This window comes from Bombyx mori, chromosome 19, assembly GCF_030269925.1.
Source record: "Bombyx mori chromosome 19, ASM3026992v2".
NCBI lineage: Eukaryota > Metazoa > Arthropoda > Insecta > Lepidoptera > Bombycidae > Bombyx > Bombyx mori.
The window spans coordinates 12,537,575-12,561,853 of NC_085125.1; the positions used below are offsets into that span (position 1 = coordinate 12,537,575).

The window sequence follows — 24,279 nt, forward strand, 5'->3', positions numbered from 1 at the left end:
CAAAAATTACAAAACTGTCAATAGATGTCGCATTTAGATGATTATTAACCGTCAATTATTTCGCTTTGTAGTTTTGGCGTTAAGCAGCGGTAGGCAGCGACTTGGCTCTGCCCCTGGCATTGTTGAAGCCCATGGGCGACGGTAACCACTCACCATCAGGTGGGCCGTATGCTCGTCTGCCTACAAGGGCAATAAAAAAAAAGCAGTAGGCAACAATCAAACTGGTATACATAATTTAATATATACTATCTAAACGGAAACATAATATGAATCAGGGCCCATGGGCAATACTTCTTGTGGCAGCACCGTTGAAAGACGACCGCCCCATTTAAACAAGCGCAGCGATCCTTCATAACCACTCTCGATGCTTTTAGGCATCACAAGCATCGGTCAACTTATTCGTTGAACCCGTTCAAGCGATGAAGGGCTCGGCGAGTAAATTAACTCACAGACACAGCGCACTGAGTTTCTCGCCGGAATTTCTCAGTGGGTTGCGATTCCGATCTGGTGTAGATTCAGCCAAGCAGTGTCCTGGTTAAGGCTAATGTTTGCAAATTATTCAGGCTGACCACCATGAGCTCGTTCTACACGTAGCCATAAGTAGGTCAAAAAAAAGGACGAGTACGACATCAAACACGCAACAACCAATACCTCAATTCCGTCCACCCCAGTGCTACACCGCTCAGCGTTGAGTGCATCTCAACATGCTCTAACACCATCACACACAAATGTATGTACTGTCTGGTGTTTTTAAATGCGTACAAAAATATTTCTGTCAATACAACACATCAGAGAAAACTATAATAGACTCAAATCTATTTTTTGTGATGTAGGGATAGCTGGCGGTCCCAAGGTCTTTCTAGTTTCAATAGCTAAAACGGCTAAATGAGTACGAAATAGTCTTGGGAGCTTCAAAATACACAACGAGAACACTCTTTTTAATTAGGAAAATACATTATTTTACTCTTAAATTAAAATACAAAACAATTTTTTTAAACTTGTAATATTTTTCTATTCGTTTCATTTCACCATTTATACTGATAGCTGACAAGATTTTTCATAAAATGATCCTGTATAGGCTAAGACCCTTTCGCCTGTTTCGTGAGATAAATAAAATATAACACTGTCGGCCATATTGAAAATTTTAGTAAATCGGGAATTATCGTCTGCAATGGATTCTTACTTTTCTAAATCAATTTGTGAACATACGTCTGTTGGGGCTTCGCCAATATTATGTCATTTGTTCATTGTTTTTCAATCCGACCGTGATAATTGCAGAAAATCGTCTTCAGTTTGACGAATTACACTCGAGTTTTGTTGTTGTCTAGAAAACGACGACTCTGGAGACATCTTGTGAGTGATAAGTCACTGTCGATAGTTGTCCGATTTTGGTGTTCAGGTGAAAAGTTTTCATATTAATTCAGCTGCTGATTCTGGAGTCCTAAAAATGGACGTGTCATGGGGTACGTACTGTTTAATACAATAACAAAATAGATTTTATAAATATCTACATTCGTAATGTCAATCGTGGTACATTCCAGACGCAGATAACTTCGAGCCCAAACTCCCGACCACGTTGGCAGCTTCCAACAAATGGGAAGGGGAAGACGAGGATGATAACGTAAAGGTAATCATTGGTGTGCCAAGTAGTTTGTATACAGTGTTCTAACTTCTAAATGTATTACGAATCTTCTCAAAACAGTACATAACCTAAATGACTGCCTACGTGTTGACGTCAGACTTTATTCGCAGGAAAGCTGGGAGGATGAGGAGGAGGAAAAGAAAGACGAAGAAAAGACTGAGGCAGCGCCACCTCCACAACCGAAACCTAAAAAGAAAATACACGATAAAATAGCCGAAAGAGAGGTATAGTGCTTTTAAAACATATGTTTAATGATTTAGAGATTTTATAGTCTAAACTCTACTAGAATAGCTTCTAGTTTATAGAATAGATAATTATAATTATATGGTAACATAAATTACTACCCATTTAGTGGTATTTTAACACATGAACTTAATAGTTTTGTTACACATAAACTTGGTAATGTTGAGCATTGTTGAAGCCAATTGCATCCTCTATTAACCAAAAGTTGTCTAAAAATAATTTTAAAACATTTAATTGCATTGTATACATACCAAAAATAGAAATAAGATTTGAAGGAAAAATAATATATGTAGTCTATTGTAAAATTTAAGACTTAATATATAGACACTGATATTTATTGCCTGCTTCGCCATGATCATCCATCTAGTGGAATAGATAAAATATGCACTCCATTTGAAATCAGTTTAAATGTTCTTTTTTTTATAATACCAATCACTGGCAAATTATCTTAATTATCATCTTCTTCTTTGTTCTTTCTCTCTCTGCTGGGGTGTAGGGCTCGAATCATATTCTTTCGTTTGCAGTCAATGGTATTTTTTTAATTAATAGTGAAGAAAAAACTGATAAATAAAAAAAACTAAATCTGTTGACAAACAGAAGAGAAAATTTTATTTAGCTTTTTATTGTACCCATCTATGTATAAATTAGATTCACATAATCATTAGATACCTATCGAGTTTAACATTAGCCAGTGTTTGTCTAAAATTTGTTTTGCAAAAGTCATTGACGCTTATTTATATAAAATTCGTGGAGATAACTTATTATATTATGAAATTACAGTAACTGTATGTACTGCTCTGATGCAAATTTCAACTATAAATATTTACACAAAAAATAATTAAAAAGGACAAGTTAAATACAAATAATTTATAATAAATATCAAGGTTCCAGTATGCATAAAGAAGGTTAACAAGATAGATTACTCATGGATTATCATCACCTTGCAATTAATATTAAATTCATTTGACAGCATAAAATATCAGAATAATAATTAAAATATATTAAGAACCCATTAATTATTAATATTTAAAAAACAACAGAAAAGAAATCTGGTGCTAGTGAGGGTGTTCCTGTTAGGTAACATAAAAAGTGGAATTTAAAAATAACATTTTGCTAGCAATTGTTCACTCAGTAATGATAGCTGACGATCCCACTCAGTCATCATATATCATCTTCCTTGACATATTGTGTGTCAACATCTGGTTATGACTGATTATGTGCTCAAATATGGTTAGGGAAGCCACATTTTGTCTTGAAGGGTCTGTTGCAGGGTGCACAATACAACAGCCCATCAGCATTCTACATAAAGTATAGGAGGAAGGCCAAATTTTGTATACACTTTTTTTTTTCAAATCTTGAGACAGCTTTGTGAGCATATCTGTATCATTCTGGACTCCGTTGTGTGCGATATTAGACACAGTTGGATGACATTCTAAAACATCCCCTGTAACATTAGCATTGCCCTCCAGGTGCTCACTGTTCATAATTCAGCTGTTAGTAAAAGACAAATCTAGGAAACTTAGAGTCATCCACACTTGTTGGAAGTGCTTCAATACTATTTACCTTCATCCTCAATATCTCAGTTTGAGACTTGATCTTGCCGCTTTATGCAAAGTATGGATGTTACACACTTTATGTTGATGGTGTTGCTTGATATCACCTCTGTAGTCCTGGTGGCATAAAGCGTATTGCTTTATTACCTTATATACAGCGATCATTGTGTGCAGACAAAGGTCATGTGAGGCCCTGACTCTTTTGCACAGCATTCAACACCCTTTGCAATTCATGAGGAATTTGTATTAAAATTTTGTATAGGGTATGACAATATTAAGTTAAAGGTTAACTTACATCATGTTTGGGATAATAACCAAATCTAAAATACGATAATTCACCAGAAAAATGAACATAGTTTCATAACTTCATAGAATTGACAGGCTATAGTTGCTCTTGAATTGATATAATATCCATAATATTTAAATTATAAAATTTTACTAGCGACAAGAACGTGAGAAGGCTGAACGTCTCGTGACAGAGAAGACTGCAGAAGAAATGACTCCAGAGCAGAAGTTGGCTGAGAAACTTCGCCAGCAGAAGCTACAGGAAGAATCAGATTTGCGACTAGCCATGGAAACCTTTGGTATGCTTGATTGATTTGGTGTGCTCGTATTACAGTTTGTGGATTCCAAAATAAGATTCATTTTAAGCAATAATTAGTAGACATTCTAAAAGAGGGTTTATAATCCCTAATATAATGAAGTTGTTGTGGCCTAATGGATAAGATGTCCGGTGCATTCGTGTTGAGCGATGTACCGATGTTCGAATCTCAGGCGGGTACCAATTTTTCTAATGAAATACGTACTCAGCAAATGTTCACGACTGATTTCCACAGTGAAGGAATAACATTGTGTAATAAAAATGAAACCCGCAAAATTATAATTTGCGTAATTACTGGTGGTAGGACCTCTTGTGAGTCCGCGCGGGTAGGTACCACCACCCTGCCTATTTCTGCCGTGAAGCAGTAATGCGTTTCGGTTTGAAGGGTGGGGCAGCCGTTGTAACTATACATGATACCTTAGAACTTATATCTCAAGGTGGGTGGCGCATTTACGTTGTGGATGTCTATGGGCTCCAGTAACTACTTAACACCAGGTAGGCTGTGAGCTCGTCCACACACCTAGCAATAAAAAAAAAATTTAAAAAATTGTGGTGAAGTGGATTATTGTGAGCCCTCATAAGTAGGTATTACCACCCTGCTTTTATCTGTTGTGCAGCAGCCATTATGCTTTTATGAGATATCAGGCTTCATGGCTGCATGTTAAATCATTGGCATCATGCATTGAACGTTTAAGATTTTAATGACATATCTAGTTTTCAATATCTCCATAAGAGAATGATATTTCTTCTAATTATGATCCTTAAATTAATTTATTTTGTCATATGATCTTTTTAGAGAGTTAATACTTACGTAAAGTGTTAATTGTATGTGAAAGTGTATTTAAAATGGGTGAAGTATGACTTTTCTTGAGTAGATGGGTGAACTAAATCTAAATGATTACAGGAGCCTACAAACATAGTCACATAAATGCCACCACCCACCTTGAAACATAAAGTCTTCATTGAATTGTGTAATAGCTGTTCAAATCAAAAGGCATGACTGCTTCACGACAGAATTAGGCAGGATTGTGGTATCTACCTGTGTGGGTTTATGTTGTGCCTTTCTTTCATTAAATGTCAGTTGACAATCATAGTATGCTGATTTTATACAGAGAATACTTCTACCCATTCTCTGGTGAAATCCTTAGTTGCCTTTCACAACATGCAGAGGAAAATAAGAAATATAAATACACTGCTTTTTTATGTTTACTGGTTGTGGTGTAACAATAGCATTTATTATTGCATAAATTTGAGCAATAATAATTATTCCTCCAATAATTAATACATTATAATAACAATATAGAAAAAAGTCTACGTAGCGCACAAAACACCCAAAAACACACTACTAAACCTAGTGTAATATCAGCCTATACTAGGAAACTCATGGAGCGGAGACAGCAACTACATGTAACCAAACCAAAAACAAGAGCATTGAAAAATGAACTAAAAGCTTTATATAAACTCATAAGTAAGAACATAAGGAGAGACTACATGCTCCATCGATCAAAAACATTTGAAAAACATATACTACTGGGAGCATTAAAAAGGCGTACAAGGAGCTAATTACCTACAAGCCTTGGATTAAACAACTAAAAGAGTCAGATAAACTATCACATAATAGGACTGATATTATGAAAACCGCAACCAATTTCTACAAAAAACTGTATGATTGTCAAGTCCAAAACTTTACAAATATATCTGTCAGCACCAGCATACAAGTACCAGCGGAAGACGTCTCACAGATAAAAAAGATAGATGATTTAGAAGTTATAGAAGAAATAAAAAAACTTAAAGCTGAAAAATGTCCAGGGCCCGATGGAATCACTAACGAGGCAATAAAAATAGGCTCTAAATATCTTGCACATCCTCTGACACAGCTCTTTAACTCTATATTAGATTCAGGCACCACACCTTTTCAATGGTCAGAGTCGAACATGATTCTACTCTACAAAAAGGGTGATCCCACTGATATAGGCAATTATCGTCCTATCAGTCTGCTACCCACACTCTACAAACTTTTTTCATCAATAATCGAAAAGAGGATTAGTAAGAGAATAGAGGAACACCAACCAATAGAGCAAGCTGGTTTCAGACGTGGATATTCTACAATAGACCATATCCACGCAATTGAACAAATTGTCGAAAAATATAATGAATATCAGAAAACACTCTATGTTGTGTTTATCGATTATCGGAAAGCCTTCGACACAATCCGACACTCTTCTATATGGACCGCCCTAATCTCACAACGCGTTGAACACAAATATATAGAAATAATAAAGTGTTTGTATAACAACTGCACAAGTAGAGTCAAACTTGAGACGACAGGACCACCGATACCCATAAGGCGAGGTGTGAGGCAAGGCGACCCACTATCTCCGAAAATTTTCATAGCGGTACTGGAGATGGTCTTCAGCAAACTAAATTGGGAAAGAAAAGGGCTGAATATTAACGGCAATTTCATCAACCATCTAAGATTTGCGGACGATATTATTCTATTATCTGAAAGTGCTAAAGAGATGGAATCAATGATACACTCGCTAAAAACTATGAGCTATGAAGTGGGTTTGGAAATGAATTTAGATAAAACAAAAATTATGTCGAACAGTATAAAACATCCCATATATCTCGACGAAAAACCATTAGAATACGTAGATAGCTACATATACTTAGGCAAACAAATTTCCTTTGGAAAACAAAACAATGAATTAGAGGTTGAACGAAGGATTTCAGGCGCATGGAAAAAATTCTGGAGTCTAAAAGACATACTAAAGGGAACGATGCCTATTAACTTAAAAAAGAAACTAATGGACACGTGCCTGCTCCCCTCTATTACCTACGGCTGCCAAACGTGGAAATATACGCTACGCGTAAAGAACAAAATCAGGTCTTGTCAACGAAGTATGGAGAGAAGCATTACGAATGTGAGAAAAATACAAAAAATCCCACATAATGTCATACGGGAAAAGACTAAAGTTATAGATGCACTAGATTTCTCACAAAAGTTAAAGTGGCGCTGGGCAGGCCATGTAGCCAGGATGAGCGACGACCGCTGGACCTGTAGACTCACGCTATGGCGGGGGCCTGCAGGTATTAGAAGGAAAGGAAGACCGGTAACGCGTTGGGACAACGATATAATAAAAATCGCTGGTAAAAACTGGAAGACAATTGCCAAAAATAAAGACAAATGGAAAAGTCTGGAGGAGGCCTTCACCCTCACATAAGAGGGGTTCTTGCATGCCTGCATGCTAAATTAATATAACCTTTTTTACATATTTTATGTTGATCCGACTAATATTATACACAATTTATTAAGAATTCTATCATAATTAATATCGATTATTATTAATGTATTATCAACAATTTTTTTATAATTTTTGTAATGTAACTTTTTTTTAAATGCAAGAAATAAAAGGCTTTTTATTTTATTTTATTTTATTATTTATTAATAACAATAAGGCTTTTGAGTAAAATAATAAACATTCATATTCTCATACAATAATCGTATTTTATTGTGTTCAAAACTACTAGCAAATGTAATGATTGATTGTCCAAAATATATATTAAGATTACTTGGCACAATTTCTTGGCAAGTCTTAAAACTGCCTCAAGTCATATGAGACAATGTTTTTATTATAATATGTCTAGTTATCAGATTAGATAACTTACCCATGAAAATGATTACAGGTGTAACAGAAGGTAACATTGGTAAACTTGACAATTTCCACCCAACTACAAAAGAAGAGTACACAGAGTTTGCTGATCTCCTTACAAAGAAGATCACTTTCTATAAAGCCAAGGATGAATTTCCAGGATTCATTGATGACCTAGTCAAGAATATTTTAGTCCAGAGTAAGTAAAATTCATTGTTTATGACTTCATTGATTGTGTTTGTAATTCAAATTGCTGATTTTTGCTGTGAAACAGTAATGCATTCAGTTTGAAGTGTAGTGTAGCCGTTGTACTGCACAATTTAGACTTTCGACATAATGTCTCAAGGAGTATGGCAGCATTCACATTGTGATGTCACAGTAACTGCTTGTCACCAGGTGGGCCGTGAGCTCATTCACCTAATAATAAATAAACATATAGTTCATGCTTAATATGGGGCTTGGTTCTGCTTAATACGTAATCATCATCGTGAAGTAAATATCTTCTCATTGTCAGTGGTGGTCACCAATGTAGAATATGACATTTATAAATGAAATCTTTCATTTCTAGATTGAAGTTAATTCAGAGCAACTCCATTATTATGATTGTGAACTTTCTTTCATTAGATGCCGCTAAAGTGTAAAAAGTCTTATAAAATTTAATAAATTCTGGATTTTTTGTTGCGTTTCGCTATGAAGGGCGGGGCGGCTGTCGTACTGTTAAAAGTGAGACCTTTACATCTCATGTCTCAAGGTGGGTGGCGGTATTTACGTTGTAGATATCTATGGGCTCCGGTAACCATTTAACATCAGATGAGCCGTAAATTTGTCCACCCAACTATGCAATAAAAAAACATATCCAGATTAATCTGGTACGCAAGATCTCATCTAAAGTCATTAGGAAATAAATTTTCTTACTATGCTTAGATCTTTTCATATTACAAGAAATGTCATCTGCTTTTATCTGTTGTGCAGCAGCCATTATGCTTTTATGAGATATCAGGCTTCATGGCTGCATGTTAAATCATTGGCATGATGCATTGAACGTTTAAGATTTTAATGACATATCTAGCTTTCAATATCTCCATAAGAGAATAATATTTCTTCTAATTGTGATCCTCAAATAAATTTATTTTGTCATATGATCTTTTTAGAGAGTTAATACTTATGTAATGTGTTAATTGTATGTGAAAGTGTATTTAAAATGGGTGAAGTATGACTAATATGATAAAGTATGACTGAAGTATGACGAAGAATCTATAATTACAGTGTCATCAGCGGATATCCGACGAATAAAATTGACTGTCGATAATCTATATATTGAAAAACAGAAGGCAGAAAAGAATGATAAAACTAAGAAGGCCACAAAGGGCAAGGGCAAGGCCAAGTTAAAACTTGAAGGGGACAATGTGAGTTTATTTTTTATTTAGTTATCAGTAACTCGAATATCCAGTAATTAAGGTATGTTGTAAGGTTGCGTTTATTACTGGTGATAGGACCTCTTGTGAGTCCGCGCGGGTAGGTCCCACCCTGCCTATTTCTGCCGTGAAGCAGTAATGCGTTTCGGTTTGAAGGGTAGGGCAGCCGTTGTAACTATACTTGAGACCTTAGGGCTTATATCTCAAGATGGGTGGCGAATTTACGTTGAAGATGTCTATGGGCTCCAGTAACTACTTAACACCAGGTGGGCTGTGAGCTCGTCCACCCATCTAAGCTATAAAAAAAACAAAACAGTCAGCTCTGATGGGCATAGCGGTTCTGTTAATATCTACAACAAACAATCAACATTCCAGTTTAAATCTGAGACTAAATTATGTTTTTATGTAGGCAGTTCACATGAGTTAAAGTATCCACATGATATGTAATCTCCCTAAAGTCTACAATACGAATAAAAAAAAACAAAAACAACTCAAAACACACAGTCCTTTGACTTCACATCTTAATAATCCAATTACAATATTTTGATGTTTATAAACAGCAGAATTTTGCATTAGCGCAGACAATTTACATTAAAAAAAAAGTTGTGTTTGTACCAAGGAAAACTTTTGTAAAATTACCGTGCAAATTTCACGAAATAATGATAATTCGTGTGATAATGATAAACGTGATTGATAAGGAAGTGTAGGCTGTCGATAAGCTGATATCAGACCGCGCTAGTATCGACATAGGTCAAGTTCGTGCCTAATCTATACTTGAACAATAATTGTATATTTAGCCAGTTTGATTTTGTGAGAGAAAAACAAAAACATTTGATTGAAACAAAATTTACCCTTGCATGAACCTACAGTACATAATGCTTATAGCGTCTCTTGAACATTTAAAGTCATTCCAATTCTTTACGGATGGAACTTTGTTGGTATTATTAGACATTGCAATTGCTAAATTGGAAAAATATATTGATAGTTGTTCATTCGATTGTGAGATGATCAGTGTGATTAACAGGTTTAAATATTACAATAACTTCATTGATCCGGTGAATTTCTGACGCTACGAAAGTAGACTAGTAGAGAAATCAAATGTACATCTATACTAATATATAAATCTACAGTGGTTTTTACGAATGTTCCATTATAACTACTGAACTATGCATCCGATTGACTTGAAACTTGGTATCCATGTAGAAAATACATGTACTTAATAGATAGGCTAATATTTCTATGAGTTTTGGACTCCCTAATAATAATGTTAATTTTAAATGCCCAACGAAGCGGGCGAGTACGGCTAGTCGCATATAAAGCCAATTAAACGGATCTTTATACTGCACTAAATCTCATTCAATAAAGAAACTCGTTGAGCTCACTCGTACAATTTTTTTCAATTTTCACTATTTTCTCAATCGTGGGTATTTATATATTTACACTTTTCTCGTTTCAGGCTCATCTCAATCAATACGAATCATATGGGAATTTCGATGACGACTACGATGATTTCATTTAAATAAAGCCAATAAGGAACTTATACACAAATTTGATGTCCGAATTCATTGAATTTTCAACTTCATTTACTATATAAAAAAAAATACTTTCCTATATATATATATAAATGTTTTTTGTAGAATGATATTGCGTTAGTCTGTTTTCTTGTAATCTCGTTTTATTTATTGTCGGTAATCGATTTGGCACTGGCCAAAATCGATATTGTCGATAACAACAATCGATTTATGTAATTCGGACATCAGGTAAGAAAATAATCATAGCATTGTTTACGCTAACGGTAATGGTAATGGTGTTGCTATGATAAAGTTTTAAACATCCGGTTGGAATGCTTAAATTATCGATTATGTAATACATAGAGTATCTTTGGTGACATAAAATCGAACTGAATTGTAAGTAATTGGGCTGTTACCTTAATCCATTGTTGTTACTTCTATAAACTAATCTACACAATTTAGCAATCCAACTCGATAAATATATAATATGCCATTGTATAGCATATAAACATACTATATACATGTAATGTACAGTTTCATTGAACGATTATTTGTCCGATGTTATATATAGAGAATAAATTTTTTTATTGTGATATTATTTTTGTTTTATTTGATCAACACGTTTTATTGTATTATTTGTGTGTTCAATATTTGTTAGCAAATGACCAAACACTGGTGTTACATATTTAAAGGTATTTGCCAAAAGCATTTTTTGTTGGGATTAGATTAGTCTGTGTCAAATCTTCTCACATTAAACGGGTCTCAAACTTGATGTGTCTTTGTCTTTATCACCTCGCACAATATACACGTTCCAGTATAAACACAGACTCAAAAAAATATTTCGACTATTCAAAAACAGATTACAGACAGATCATTCATAGTTATAATCAATAATTATGTATCCTATACATTCCAATCTGGACAGACATTGAAAAGTTGCGATGGAATAGAGAGACTCATAAGTAAACTTCGAACACATTGCCTTTTAAAGTCATCGTGGCCTAAAGGATAAGACGCCTGGTGCATTCTTATCGTTCGATGCGGGTGTTCAAATCCCGCACTCGGGTACCAATTTTTCTAATGAAGTACGTACTTAAGAAGAGTTCGCGAATGACTCACGCGGTGAAGGAATAAACAGCGTGTAATAAAAATTAAACCGGCAGAAATTATAATTTGCGTACCTAATTACTGGTATTGTGAGCACGCACGGATAGGTACCACCACCCAGTCTGTGCCGTGAGGTAGTAATGCGTTTCGGTTTGCAGGATGGGGTCGTGCTATAAAAACAGACTTCGAACGCTTGTCTCAAGATAGGTGCCGTCAATTACGTTACTGATGTCTTGGCTCTGTAACCACTTAACACCAGGTGGGCCGTGAGCTCGTCCACCTATGTAAGCAGTAAAAGTCTTTCGATATTCGTGTATTGTGACCTTGCACATTCTAAAATCTGACGCCACGTCCTGATGAGTGTGGAAGAAGCCTCAATTGTATGTTGTAAATCTTAGATGGAGTGAGTGTCTACCATTGGAACCCTCATTGCTTATCTGTCGTAAGGTTGCACTGGGAAATAGCACAAATACAAAATATTTTTTTTTTATTGCTTAGATGGGTGGACGAGCTCACAGCTCACCTGGTGTTAAGTGATTACTGGAACCCATAGACATCTACAACGTAAATGCGCCACCCACCTTGAGATATACGTTCTATAAGTCTCAGTATAGTTACAACGGCTACCTCACCCTTTAAACCGAAACGCATAATTATCTTACGTTGGACAAAGAACCTCTGGAATTCTTCGTGCTCTGTATCGCCTCAAGAATTTCTTACCATCAGCGACCAAGACTATGCTAGTACAAGCCTTGATCTTCCCTATAATTGATTATGGTGATGTGTGTTATTTTGACCTGAATGCAGACCTTCTTAATAAACTTGATCGTCTTCTTAATAACTGCATTCGATTTATTTTTAATCTTCGTAAATATGATCATATATCTTCCTATCGTGCTCAGCTCAAACTTCTACCGATTCGCCAGCGTCGTAATTTACGTGCACTGACGACTCTTCATTCCTTACTTATGTCTCCCGAACCTCCTTCCTATCTAACTTCCTATTTTCAATATCTTCACTCCAGCCATGAGCGGGCCCTACGTTCTCTCAATAGCCTATTAATTCGTTGTCCCACACATAGTTCTAGTTATGTTCGTAACTCTTTCGTCGTGCAATCTGTTCTGCTATGGAATGCGCTTCCTCTCGAGATCAGGACTATTACTAACCGCTGCACGTTCAAGTTAAGGGTTCGGCGAATGCTGTTGGAAAAGTTAGCGGAATCGTCATGAACTTGATGAAGTTATTTGTTAAGGAAATTTATTAATATATTCCTTTTAATACTGTATAAACTATTATATGTATGTATGTGTGTATATATGTAGATATACTTTTTTGTATGTATTCGTTACCTAATATAAATTTCATTGCACCTACCACTATTTACTCTGCACTACCTTTGGTTGACTGGTAGAGAATGCCTTAGGCATTAAGTCCGCTAATGTAAATTTTACATGAAGTGTAATAAATAAAAATAAATAAATAATTGCTTTACGGCAGAAATAAGCAGCGTGGTGGTACCTACCCGTGCGGACTCACAAGAGATCTTACCACGAAACTAACTTTGCTTGTCTTATATATTATTATATTGTAGCAGTAGGCAGCGGCTTGGCTCTGCTCTTGGCATTGCTGAAGTCCATGGGCGACGGTAACCACTTACCATCAGGTGGGCCGTACGCTGGTCTGCCTACAAAGGCAATAAAAAAAAAGGATAGACAGTGGCAGTGGGTGGGACAATAAACGACATTAATTTAGTTTATTATAGCATATATATATACATAACATCCTGTATCAGTAACGAATAGGTTCGCATTTCCGATCGAAAACTGGATTCAGAATGTATCTTGTTTCGCAACTTTATGATGTAAGCCAAATATGTGTAATAATTTAAGAACGTGTTTAACTTTCAAGAATTAACCTTATATATTATTCGGTTTGAATTTCGGGTGGGGTAGCCGTTGTACTGTGAAAACTGAGACCTTAGAACTCATATCTCAAGGTAGGTGGCGGTATTTACATTGTAGATGTCTCTTGGCTCCGGTAACCATTTAACAATAGGTGGGCTGTGAACTCGTCCCTCCAACTAAGCTATATAAAAAAGTCTAGTGCAATAAACTTACAAACCCAATTTAATCTAACGAATACAGACCATTTTCGCGGCATATCTTCTGAAATTAACAACAAAGGGGATACCTATTAGAAGCCTGCATGCAATACCGTCTTTACCATAAGGGCATACGGGGCCCGTGCCCAGCGCCCCCATTCTCAGGGGGCCCCGAAGGACCGACAAAATCTCTCACACATTTATTCTCAAAACATTTTTGTCGGGCACATTACACTTTTTTCACAAATCCATTATCTTATCAGAAGGTATTTTCAAGGCATATACTACGCCATTACATCCATGACTGCGCCTATTCCTACTGTACTAATTAATAATATTTCCGAACGCATCCTACCTAATTTACTAAGTACACCATCTAGCGATCACGATAAAGGTTTCCGCTATCGTAATCGTAACCAAAAAACCAGCAGCATTCTAATATCATTAATGACATATTATATCATACTGTATTTGATTGGTCATAATCAGTAAAAAAATATTTTTTTACTTTCCAAATGGGCCTCAAATTCTTGTGTGCCCAAGGGCCCCAGCCTAATTTAAGACGTCCCTGCCTGCATGCATGAATAGCAGTATCTCACTCTGTTATTAATAAGCTTCACGACCGTATATTTGGGTCACAATACGACCGGTTAGCGCCTAATTAATCCATTAGCGGAAGAACACCAACAATGGTAAGAGGCAGACCACGATGATTTTATGTAACGCGGTAATATTTTTGTTTGAGTTTCATTATAGCTTAGCTTCCTGGATCACAATCTATTTGTCGAGAGAAAGTCGCTTGTAATCCGATTAGGTTTTGACAGTGCATAGTAAATTTGAAATCATTTCTTAAAATGACAAACAGTGACAGATTTACTTCAAGGAGCCCAAACGAGATTTAGCTATTTTCTTAAATGAATAGGAAAAAATTGTGCATTTAATAAACTATGAATATATGAATATAATTGTAGGTTTTAATCTCTCGTTTTTGTATTGTTATTCGACATTTGAATAAATTCTATTTTTTTAATAATCTCATCTTTTACGTTTCATTTCACACAGAACGAACTAATAGTATTTTGAGGGTTTGGTAATGGTGCGTTTGGTGCTATTCGTTCATTAATACAGGAAGATTATGCCGTAAAAGTAGCTTTGTGGTTTGTTAATTATTATTGTCCCTCGCATTCGCGGGATGTTTTACTCCTAACATATAAAAGTCAAACACACCATTTCAACAATATCTATAATGTATATAATATTAAAATATAAACCAAAAGTAAAGTAAACAACGCTAGGCACTAGAAGAAACAAATTAAAACTAAAATTACGTTTTTACATTCAACTTAAATCGACGCGCGCGAATTTTGTTGCATGACGTCACGGGACACCTGCGCGTTCGGGAACTCCGATGACGCCCGAGTGCGACCGAATATTGCACGCTACAGCTTATAGGCTTATTACACTTGACTGATTTTAGACGACTGAATTCAGTCGCTACTGATTTCAGTCAAGTGTAATAGCATTAAGTAAGTTAGTCTACTGAATTCAGTAGCAAGGATGGTTTCTGACTAACTGAATCATTTAGCGAAGCCTAATTAGAAACGCATTTAGGAAGGTGTAATCGCATTTAGTTACTGAATGGTTTCATTCAGTCGTCCCGTAGCTCTCCGTGCGTAAGGACGTTTTAGTTTGTTTTCTGCTTCCGATGAATATAAAAAATATTAATTTCGGTCGCCTTTATTTAATGTGCCAGACATTTATAAATAGCCCGACAAGTTTCAGGGATAGTTTTTGTCATCAGGGGTTGGGATATTGAAGAGCTAAATTTTATCTTGATACGAATTTCCTGTTGCACGAAATCTTAATGTTACAACCAATCTTTCTTTTGGACTCATACTATCGTAGGATTAGTTACATATCTAATCGATAGTCTATTATATAATACATATATATATATATAATATATATAATAGACTATCGTAGGATAGTATCCTACGATATCCTTTATCTTTATTTTTACGATATCCTCTATAGCCCAAGAGCCCACGACAGCCAGACCTTCGTTATTTTATAAAAGCTGAAAGTTTCTCTGTGTATGTTCTCCAACACAGGTAAGAACGACCCGCGATTATAGAGTTCCGATTGTGGTTACTTGGGCAGGTAACAGGCAGTAAAGGTATATAAAATAGTACCTTAAATTCGTTAAAGTATAAAGGTTTTTTTTTTAATATTTAGTCCAGAATATCTTTAGAAATCATGATATCCGTTGCCGGACACTTTTTCCAGTTATTACCCCCTGCCAGACACCCTTAAACTTTAATAAATTTTAATTATACTTTCGTTATACTATAAAAGCTAAATTTTATATATGTTACTTAGGGACTTATAAAAATATGTTACCCCAAGAGCCGGACAGTTTTAATGGTTCTTACATCTTGCCAGACACATTGAGAGCCCGCTGTAGGTGCGAGCGCGAGGTAGCAACTGTTCAAGCGGGTGTGAGCGAGATAGAGTGCTTAGTCTATTGTGATCTTTTAAGATATCCAATAAAAAAATTATTTTATTACGTTCATAGCAATATTATAGAAAATAAAAAAGGTTATTTTAATATTATAAAGTACAAACAAAATATTACATGTCAAAGAAAAATATTTAATCGTTCTTATAATTTTCCTCATTGTCGTCGATATTGAACTATCGAGTCGGCCTGAGGGGCCTACGAGGGGGGGCATAGCTACTACCGTATCCGATTTGAGAGTACGAGCTAAGCGGTAGTAAGACCTTTGAGAGGGCGCGAGTCCTTCTAAGAAATCAGACTATCTGGCATCTCGGACTTCGGCGATGCGAGACTTTACGTCGCGTTGTAGGGCACGCATTCGAGTACGATTTTCCACTGTAGGATACCTATCGTAGGCGCGGATCGAAGCATTCTTAGCTCTAAGGAGTTCCCTAATATCGTCGGGCAATTTGAAGCGGTGAAGGAAGTCCTCCGCCACAAATTGCTTCGATGACCTATCTAATGTCGAGGTGATGTGTGACGTTACGATGTCTATGGCTTCAGCGGTATCCTGAGGAGACGGGGTAGAGTCCGGGCTAAACGGGAGCGATGGTGGATCAGATTCAGCCAGGCTAATGCCCAGCGTGTGCCAATCCACCACAGTCCTCGTGACGGGAACGGAATCGGGAGCGCGACCGAGCTTCATAATGACGGGGCGGTGGTCTGAATCTAACTCTAAAACTACTTCGATCGAGTGTAAGCGCAGAGTTACGTTTTTTAATAACGCTATGTCGAGTATATCCGGGCGATGCGCGATATTTAGCGGGTAGTGAGTCGCGGTTAGCGGAGCGATGATATCGAAGACGAGATCATCGACTAACGCGTCGAGCCGCCTGCCATTAGGGGTTGTGGTGTGTGAGTTCCACCTGATGTGTTTACAATTTAGGTCGCCCGCCAGAATGACAGAGCTTCCCATGCCGAGTAGCGCCTCGATATCACTGCTTAGAACGGATAAATCCTATAAACGACAGCTGATGTGCAGTAAAAGATCACAATAGACTAAGCACTCTATCTCGCTCACACCCGCTTGAACAGTTGCTACCTCGCGCTCGCACCTACAGCGGGCTCTCAATGTGTCTGGCAAGATGTAAGAACCATTAAAACTGTCCGGCTATTGGGGTAACATATTTTTATAAGTCCCTAAGTAACATATATAAAATTTAGCTTTTATAGTATAACGAAAGTATAATTAAAATTTATTAAAGTTTAGGGGTGTCTGGCAGGGGGTAACAACTGGAAAAAGTGTCCGGCAACGGATATCGTGATTTCTAAAGATATTCTGGAGTAAATATTAAAAAAAAAAACCTTTATACTTTAACGAATTTAAGGTACTATTTTATATACCTTTACTGCCTGTTACCTGCCCAAGTAACCACAATCGAAACTCTATAATCGCGGGTCGTTCTTACCTGTGTTGGAGACATACACAGAGAAACTTTCAGCTTTTATAAAATAACGAAGGTCTGGCTGTCGCGGGCTCTTGCTCTACTACAATATCCTTTTGAATAAACGGTGTCACAAGGTTTAATATTAGGTCAAACGAGATCGAATCCATTTATAGATAATTTTTTAAGTCTGCTGGTTCTAAATTACTCATAATGTTCATATTTGCTAACATTCCGCACAGCAATAAATATTTCTTCACCGATTCTTGTTTTTTTTTTTTGGGGAGAAATTGAAACAAGGAACAAAAGCAAAATCCATCCTCTTACGCACACAACACGTCTTACTACGTCGCGTTTAAAATGACAATTGATTCAGTAAATGAATTTAGAACAGTGTAATCAGAAGATTCTAAATTTGCTTCTGAATTCAGTCGACGAAATTCAGCCAAATGTAATAAGCCTTTTAATTAGCGACGACCGAAGAAGATACGTATGTAATATTTGTAATTTTCGTCTGTTTTATGATTCGTAGACGCGCCACACAACACGAACAAAACGAACAGCCGGCCCCACGTTTCCATTGTGAGTATTGAGACCGCAAACCTTGCGCGTCAAATTTGATCGTGAATAATTTACATTGCGCGCAAAGCAAAAAATAGATAAAATATATAAATGATATAGTCCGATACAAATCACGCATGATCTGCAGCTACTGGTCCCGAACTGTGATTCGCTGTACTTTATAAGAGTTACTCGTATATACATAATATGTACGTCTAACAATACTTAATCATAAATAAAAATAAATGGAACCGAATCAAGTTGAGAAAAATCGAATATGATTTTTTTGATATTTTCGTCATAGTTCCTCCTAGATCCTGCCTCTAGGGTAGTGATTCTCAACCTTTTTTTTTGTTGCGGCATATATTTAACGATTTCAAAATTTGGCGGCACACAAAAAAAAAGATAAAAATAATTATTTACTTATTACAACACACTGCATAAATAGTTTATCAAAAAATTTTAATATACGAAATAAACTAAAATATACCATAAAAATTTTTTTGTGGATTTAAATATATATTCACGTTTAAAATATTTTTCTTTTAAAATGATATAATTTAATAATATGAACATTATTATATATTCGCAAAATTTGGCGGCACACTTTTGAAATTTGGCGGCACACAAAAGTGCCGCGGAACAGTTGTTGAGAATCACTGCTCTAGGGTATCTAGTCCTACTACATACTGGACCAGATAATTTGTAGCTTAATTGTTAAGCAGTCTTGAAAAAAACATATCAAACTTCAGGAATAGCGTTAATTGTATAAGATAGCCGCAATGATATATAAAAAATATGTCAGAAAATCTAACAAAATTGAGTAATTTCATCTCCTTATAATTTTATTTATGGTTTTTTGAAGGTACCTAAATGTACATCTACTGGTACAACTTAGCAGAATCAAAGAAAACCATTATTTATTAACAAATTAACAAAAACCAAATTCATAAAACAATATTAAATACAATAAACAGATTCCTTACATTCAATAGAATAACTACTATATTTAGAACAAATGAATAAATAAATCTTTGAAAGGAGTTACATTCTGTTAATACTGGTAGTAGGACCTCTTGTGAGTCCGCACGGGTAGGTACCACCGCCCCGCCTATTTCTGCCGTGAAGCAGTAATGCGTTTCGGTTTGAAGGGTGGGGCAGCCGTTGTGACTATACTGAGACCTTAGAACTATATCTCAAGGTGTGTGGCGCATTTACGTTGTAGATGTCTATGGGCTCCAGTAACCACTTAACCAGGTGGGCTGTGAGCTCGTCCACACATCTAAGCAATAAAAAATAAATAAAAAACATTCTTTATTCACAAATGGCGAAATTTCTGTAAACGTTTCTCAGAACCAAAACTCACAGTACTAGAATGTACTAGAATGTCGAAATGTGCAAATTATGCACAATGCAACATCATTCAAGATAAATTCAGTCGATTCGGACATGTAATCTGTATCATACGAGAAACGGTACATTGTAGCGGCGTTACGCAATGATAACGTTGGTCACTTGAACGCTGTTATGTAAAAGAGCGGCAAACGACCACATTACAGTAAAAAAAATTAATGACTAATCGGCACTTGAGAAAAACATCTGCGAGCAAACCAACACGAGTCATTTTTTTTTTAAATCTCAGCTAGGAAGTGCATATGTGGTTTTGCATAAATTAACATTCACTTTTTTTCCTACTTATTCGTCTATAGTGCCTACGGAGCTACTTTATCTACGCGCGGATGGGTAGGTGAGCTTGCGGGTTCAACCTGAAAGAATTTGCTAACACTAATCCTAACAGGAGCAGTGCTTCGCTGAATCTACCACCACTAGCGTGACCCACTCAGAAGATCCGGCGGCTTTATGTTGCCCCGTCGACTAGGTCGGGCTTACAGATAGAGACAGCCACGATAAGAGGGTCATCGTGACGCTTTTTCGATCAATTAAATTAGTAGACCTAATTTATTACCTAAATAAATTCAAGACACACAGCCATCTGATGTGAAATGACTCAACTCTCAACTATTTTAATTTTTAAATTAGACGCGAGAAACCGCTTATGTTAATAAAGATATAAGAGTTGTTAATTTTTTTATTTTTTTATTGCATAGTTGGGAGGATAAGACATGAGTTCTAAGGTCTCATTCGGGGATCGATTTAAAAAAAAACATATATGGCACAATTTATCTAGAGATAGATTAATTGATAAGCTTAATCACTTAATTTAATACGGACGTATTCAAACTTACCGTCAGTCGCATTGAATTCTAATCGATTATCGCTCAATAGTGACTTTTGTGTTCGCGGACCATCTCACCTATCGGTAAAGCTAAATAAATCACAATCAACATGCTTGGCCGACAAACCAGGCCATGAGTGAACCTGCTATGATTACAACAAGAAATCGATGTATTATTAATTATTCATACCATTTAAAAGTCTGGAAGGTGTTAAAATTTTTCAGTTCCATTATTTACGCAACTAAAATAAAAAAATCAATTGATTTAACAGAAAAAAATATGGGTTTTTAACTAGAGTCATAATGTTTTTTTTATTTTATTTAAATTAACAGACTGGTTCTCTTAAGTGTTCTGCCGTTTTATTCGTCGGCGACTAGACAAAGGGTTTGCTTTCGTAACTTGTTAAATTCCCACAAGTATGCGCCAATTGTTTTCTAATTGACGACTACGTCAAGTGAGACAATTAAAACCATAAATCGTATATACTATAAAGAGGTTCATAAATTTAAATACCTAGGTTGAATTAAAAACGCACTTTATATAAAATTAGTTAATACTAACACAAAACATAATTAAAGCATTAGGTAAATGTGTTTTTAAAAAAAAATATTACATAATTCCGAATTAAAATGTAGATCAAGCCTAGATTGAATGTTTCGAGATTAGCCTAGATTAAATTAGTTAGTTATTCTTGGATCATTATAGTCGTTCAAACATCTAATATCATCATCACATACTACCTCCACTTGCCTTTTTTTTCTTTTCTTTTTTTTATCTAAATGTATTGATATGTATCTGGAGATGTGTGAAAGGCAATAAATGACTTTATTATTATTTATTTATATTTATTTAAAATCTTATTAATTACATAATATTTTTAAAAAAATATATCAAAAATACAATTTTTAAAAAACACTATAAAAATAGATTGCCGCTGATGGCGGTGTCTACGACACAAGCCACCAGTGGTTAAGAGTGTTAAGACTCCAGAGTGAGAAACCTCCTCACAATGCGTGCAGTATCGAGGATAACTGCTTTCTGTATTAGGCCCTTAACCCAGCTGGATAACGAAAGTTTCTTAAGATGTTGATCGAAACTTTTCGCTATCAAGCCGTGTACCGACACAACTATTGGAACAATGATGGTTGAATCAACATGCCACATGGCGGTAGTCTCGTGGGCCAGGTCTAAATATTTTATTAATTTGTCCGTTTCTGCCTTCACGAGGTTCTCGTCATGAGGAATGGTGACATCAACCAACACTGCTCGACGCGCAGATCGATCTATTATCACAATATCAGGTTTATTGGCAACTATATACCTATCCGTGATAATAGATCGGTCCCAGTAGAGCGTAACATGACCATTATCAAGAACTGGTTGAGGTTGGTATTGGTAATAAGGTACAGCAGAATCAAGAAAACCATATTTCAGAGCAAGTTGTTGATGGATAATCCTAGCCACTTGGTTATGTCTATGCAAGTACTGGCCGTTAGCAAACCGAGAACAGCCAGAAACAATATGTCTAATAGACTCTCCCGGACGGTGGCATGTCCGACAAATGTCGACCGTCCCATCCTTTAGTATATATTTCCGGTAGTTGTTCGTCATGATAACTTCGATCATAATTGCAAAGATAAAACCTTCAGTTTCCCCAAAGAGGTTACTGAATCGTAACCAGGCCACGGAAGCTAATTGGTCTACATCAGGCCCTGTGAGAGCCCGGTGGAACCTACCGTGTAACTCCTTGCTCCTCCATACGGTTATGCGATCTGAAATACTCTCTACCTTCAGCCTCTTCCAATTCCCGTTAGCTAAGGATAGCGGAGTTAGCCCCTTATCGACTGCAACGACATCCCGATACATATTCACGTTCATCTTAAGGAAATATTCCCTAAGGTTGTATATCTCTCGGTTATGCAGATCCTTGGCATTCAAAATACCACGACCCCCACATTTCCGAGGAATATACAACCTCATTACAGATGAACGTGGATGATGCATTCTGTATGCCGTTAACAATCGCCTGACTTTTCTGTCCAGTACGTCCAGCTCTGATTGCGTCCACTTTAGTATGCCAAAGGAATATGTTAACATAGGTATGACCCAACGGAAGGACCCAATGGAAGCTTCCCCTGGGGTAAATCGACAGGCTTCAGAAGGAGGAGATACTACTGTCGGTACTGCAGCTTCTAAAAGCGAGAAGACCTCTATACGATCGAGTCATCGTATTGGCGCTTGGAACGTCCGAGGTCTGCTGGAGGCGGGTAAGCTGACAATCGTGGAAAAGGAAATGGAATCTCATGACATCTCTATACTAGGCATCAGTGAAACTCCTCAAAGAAAAAGCCAGAACCGAAGAAAAAATGCTGGATCTCCGATCATTTGTGGGAGCTTATTCAACGCAGGAAAGACTTAAAAACTAGCGGTTTGCAAGATGGTGCAAAGGTTAAATACTCCGAACTTAGCAGAGCTATACGGGTCAGTTGTCGCCTTGACAAGAACCACTTTGTTGAGGGTATTTGCCGTGACATTGAGCGCTTCTCGAACAAGTTGCAGACTGCAGACCTTTTTAAGAAAGTTAGAGTCCTTTCCAGGCAGTTCAAGGCTAAATCGTGGGTCATAAGAGATGCCGACGGAACTGTACTACACGAGTTCGACCGCATTGCCGAGAGATGGCGGGCGTACTGTGAGCAATTGTATACAGATTCCCACTCGACATCCGGGATTAACCCTGAATGGAAGGATCTAGAACTGGAACCCATGATTTTACCTTCCGAAATATCCACCGCACTGGAATCTCTTAAGAAGAATAAGGCTCCTGGAAGCGATCGGATTTCAGCGGAGGTGCTATATGCAATGGGTGACTTGGGTGTTATGACTCTATATAAGATCTGCTCACATATATGGCAACACGGTGATTGGCCGCGGGATTGGTTGGAATCCATTATTCTTCCGCTACACAAGAAAGGATCAACCAAGAATTGCGACAATTATCGAACCTTGTCTCTCATCTCACATGCAAGCAAAATCTTGCTTCACATCCTCAACAACCGCATCCGTTACTACCTTGATTAGCAAATTCCGCAAGAGCAAGCGGGTTTCGTGAAGGGCAAGGGTACTCGTGCACAGATTCTCAACATCAGGCAGATTGTTGAGAAAGCATTTGAGTTTGATACGCCAGTGATAATATGTTTCGTCGACTATAGCAAGGCGTTCGACTGTGTCAACTGGAGTTGTTTATGGAAGGTTCTACGAGAACTTGGGGTACCAAATCATCTCATCGCCTTACTTCGCAACTTGTATGGCTCAAGTCAGGCAGTCGTAAGAGTCGATAGAACAACCTCGAAACCTTTTAAATTTCACAAAGGAGTACGCCAAGGTTGTATTTTATCGCCCATTCTTTTTAACGCCTATGGGGAGCACATAATGAGACGGACCTGCGAGAATTGAGACGGTGTCATTACAGTTGGTGGCGTGAAAATCACCAACCTCCGATACGCCGATGATACTACTCTTCTTGCAGCGAATGAGTCGAAAATGGTTGCGCTTCTGGACCGAATGGAGCGGATAAGCAAGGAGATGGGACTTTCCATAAACAAGTCCAAAACTAAAGTCATGGTGGTGGATAGGTCTGGAAAATTGGAACTCACTGGCGCATTAGACCTAGAAATAGTGGACAATTTTAACTACCTGGGTTCCAACATTAGTAA

General features: G+C 36.8%; 1 protein-coding gene across 1 annotated transcript; it reads left to right on the forward strand.

Annotated features, from left to right (window-relative positions):
- Window positions 1-1,348: 1,348 nt before the first annotated feature.
- Window positions 1,349-10,987, forward strand: LOC733089 (eukaryotic translation initiation factor 3 subunit 1; the record flags this gene model as incomplete). Its single annotated transcript, NM_001044199.1, is given in 7 exon segments — window positions 1,349-1,463; window positions 1,542-1,627; window positions 1,753-1,866; window positions 3,881-4,022; window positions 7,727-7,891; window positions 8,959-9,098; window positions 10,564-10,987. Coding segments are annotated over 7 exon segments (726 nt in total). The 3' UTR covers window positions 10,627-10,987.
- Window positions 10,988-24,279: the final 13,292 nt, after the last annotated feature.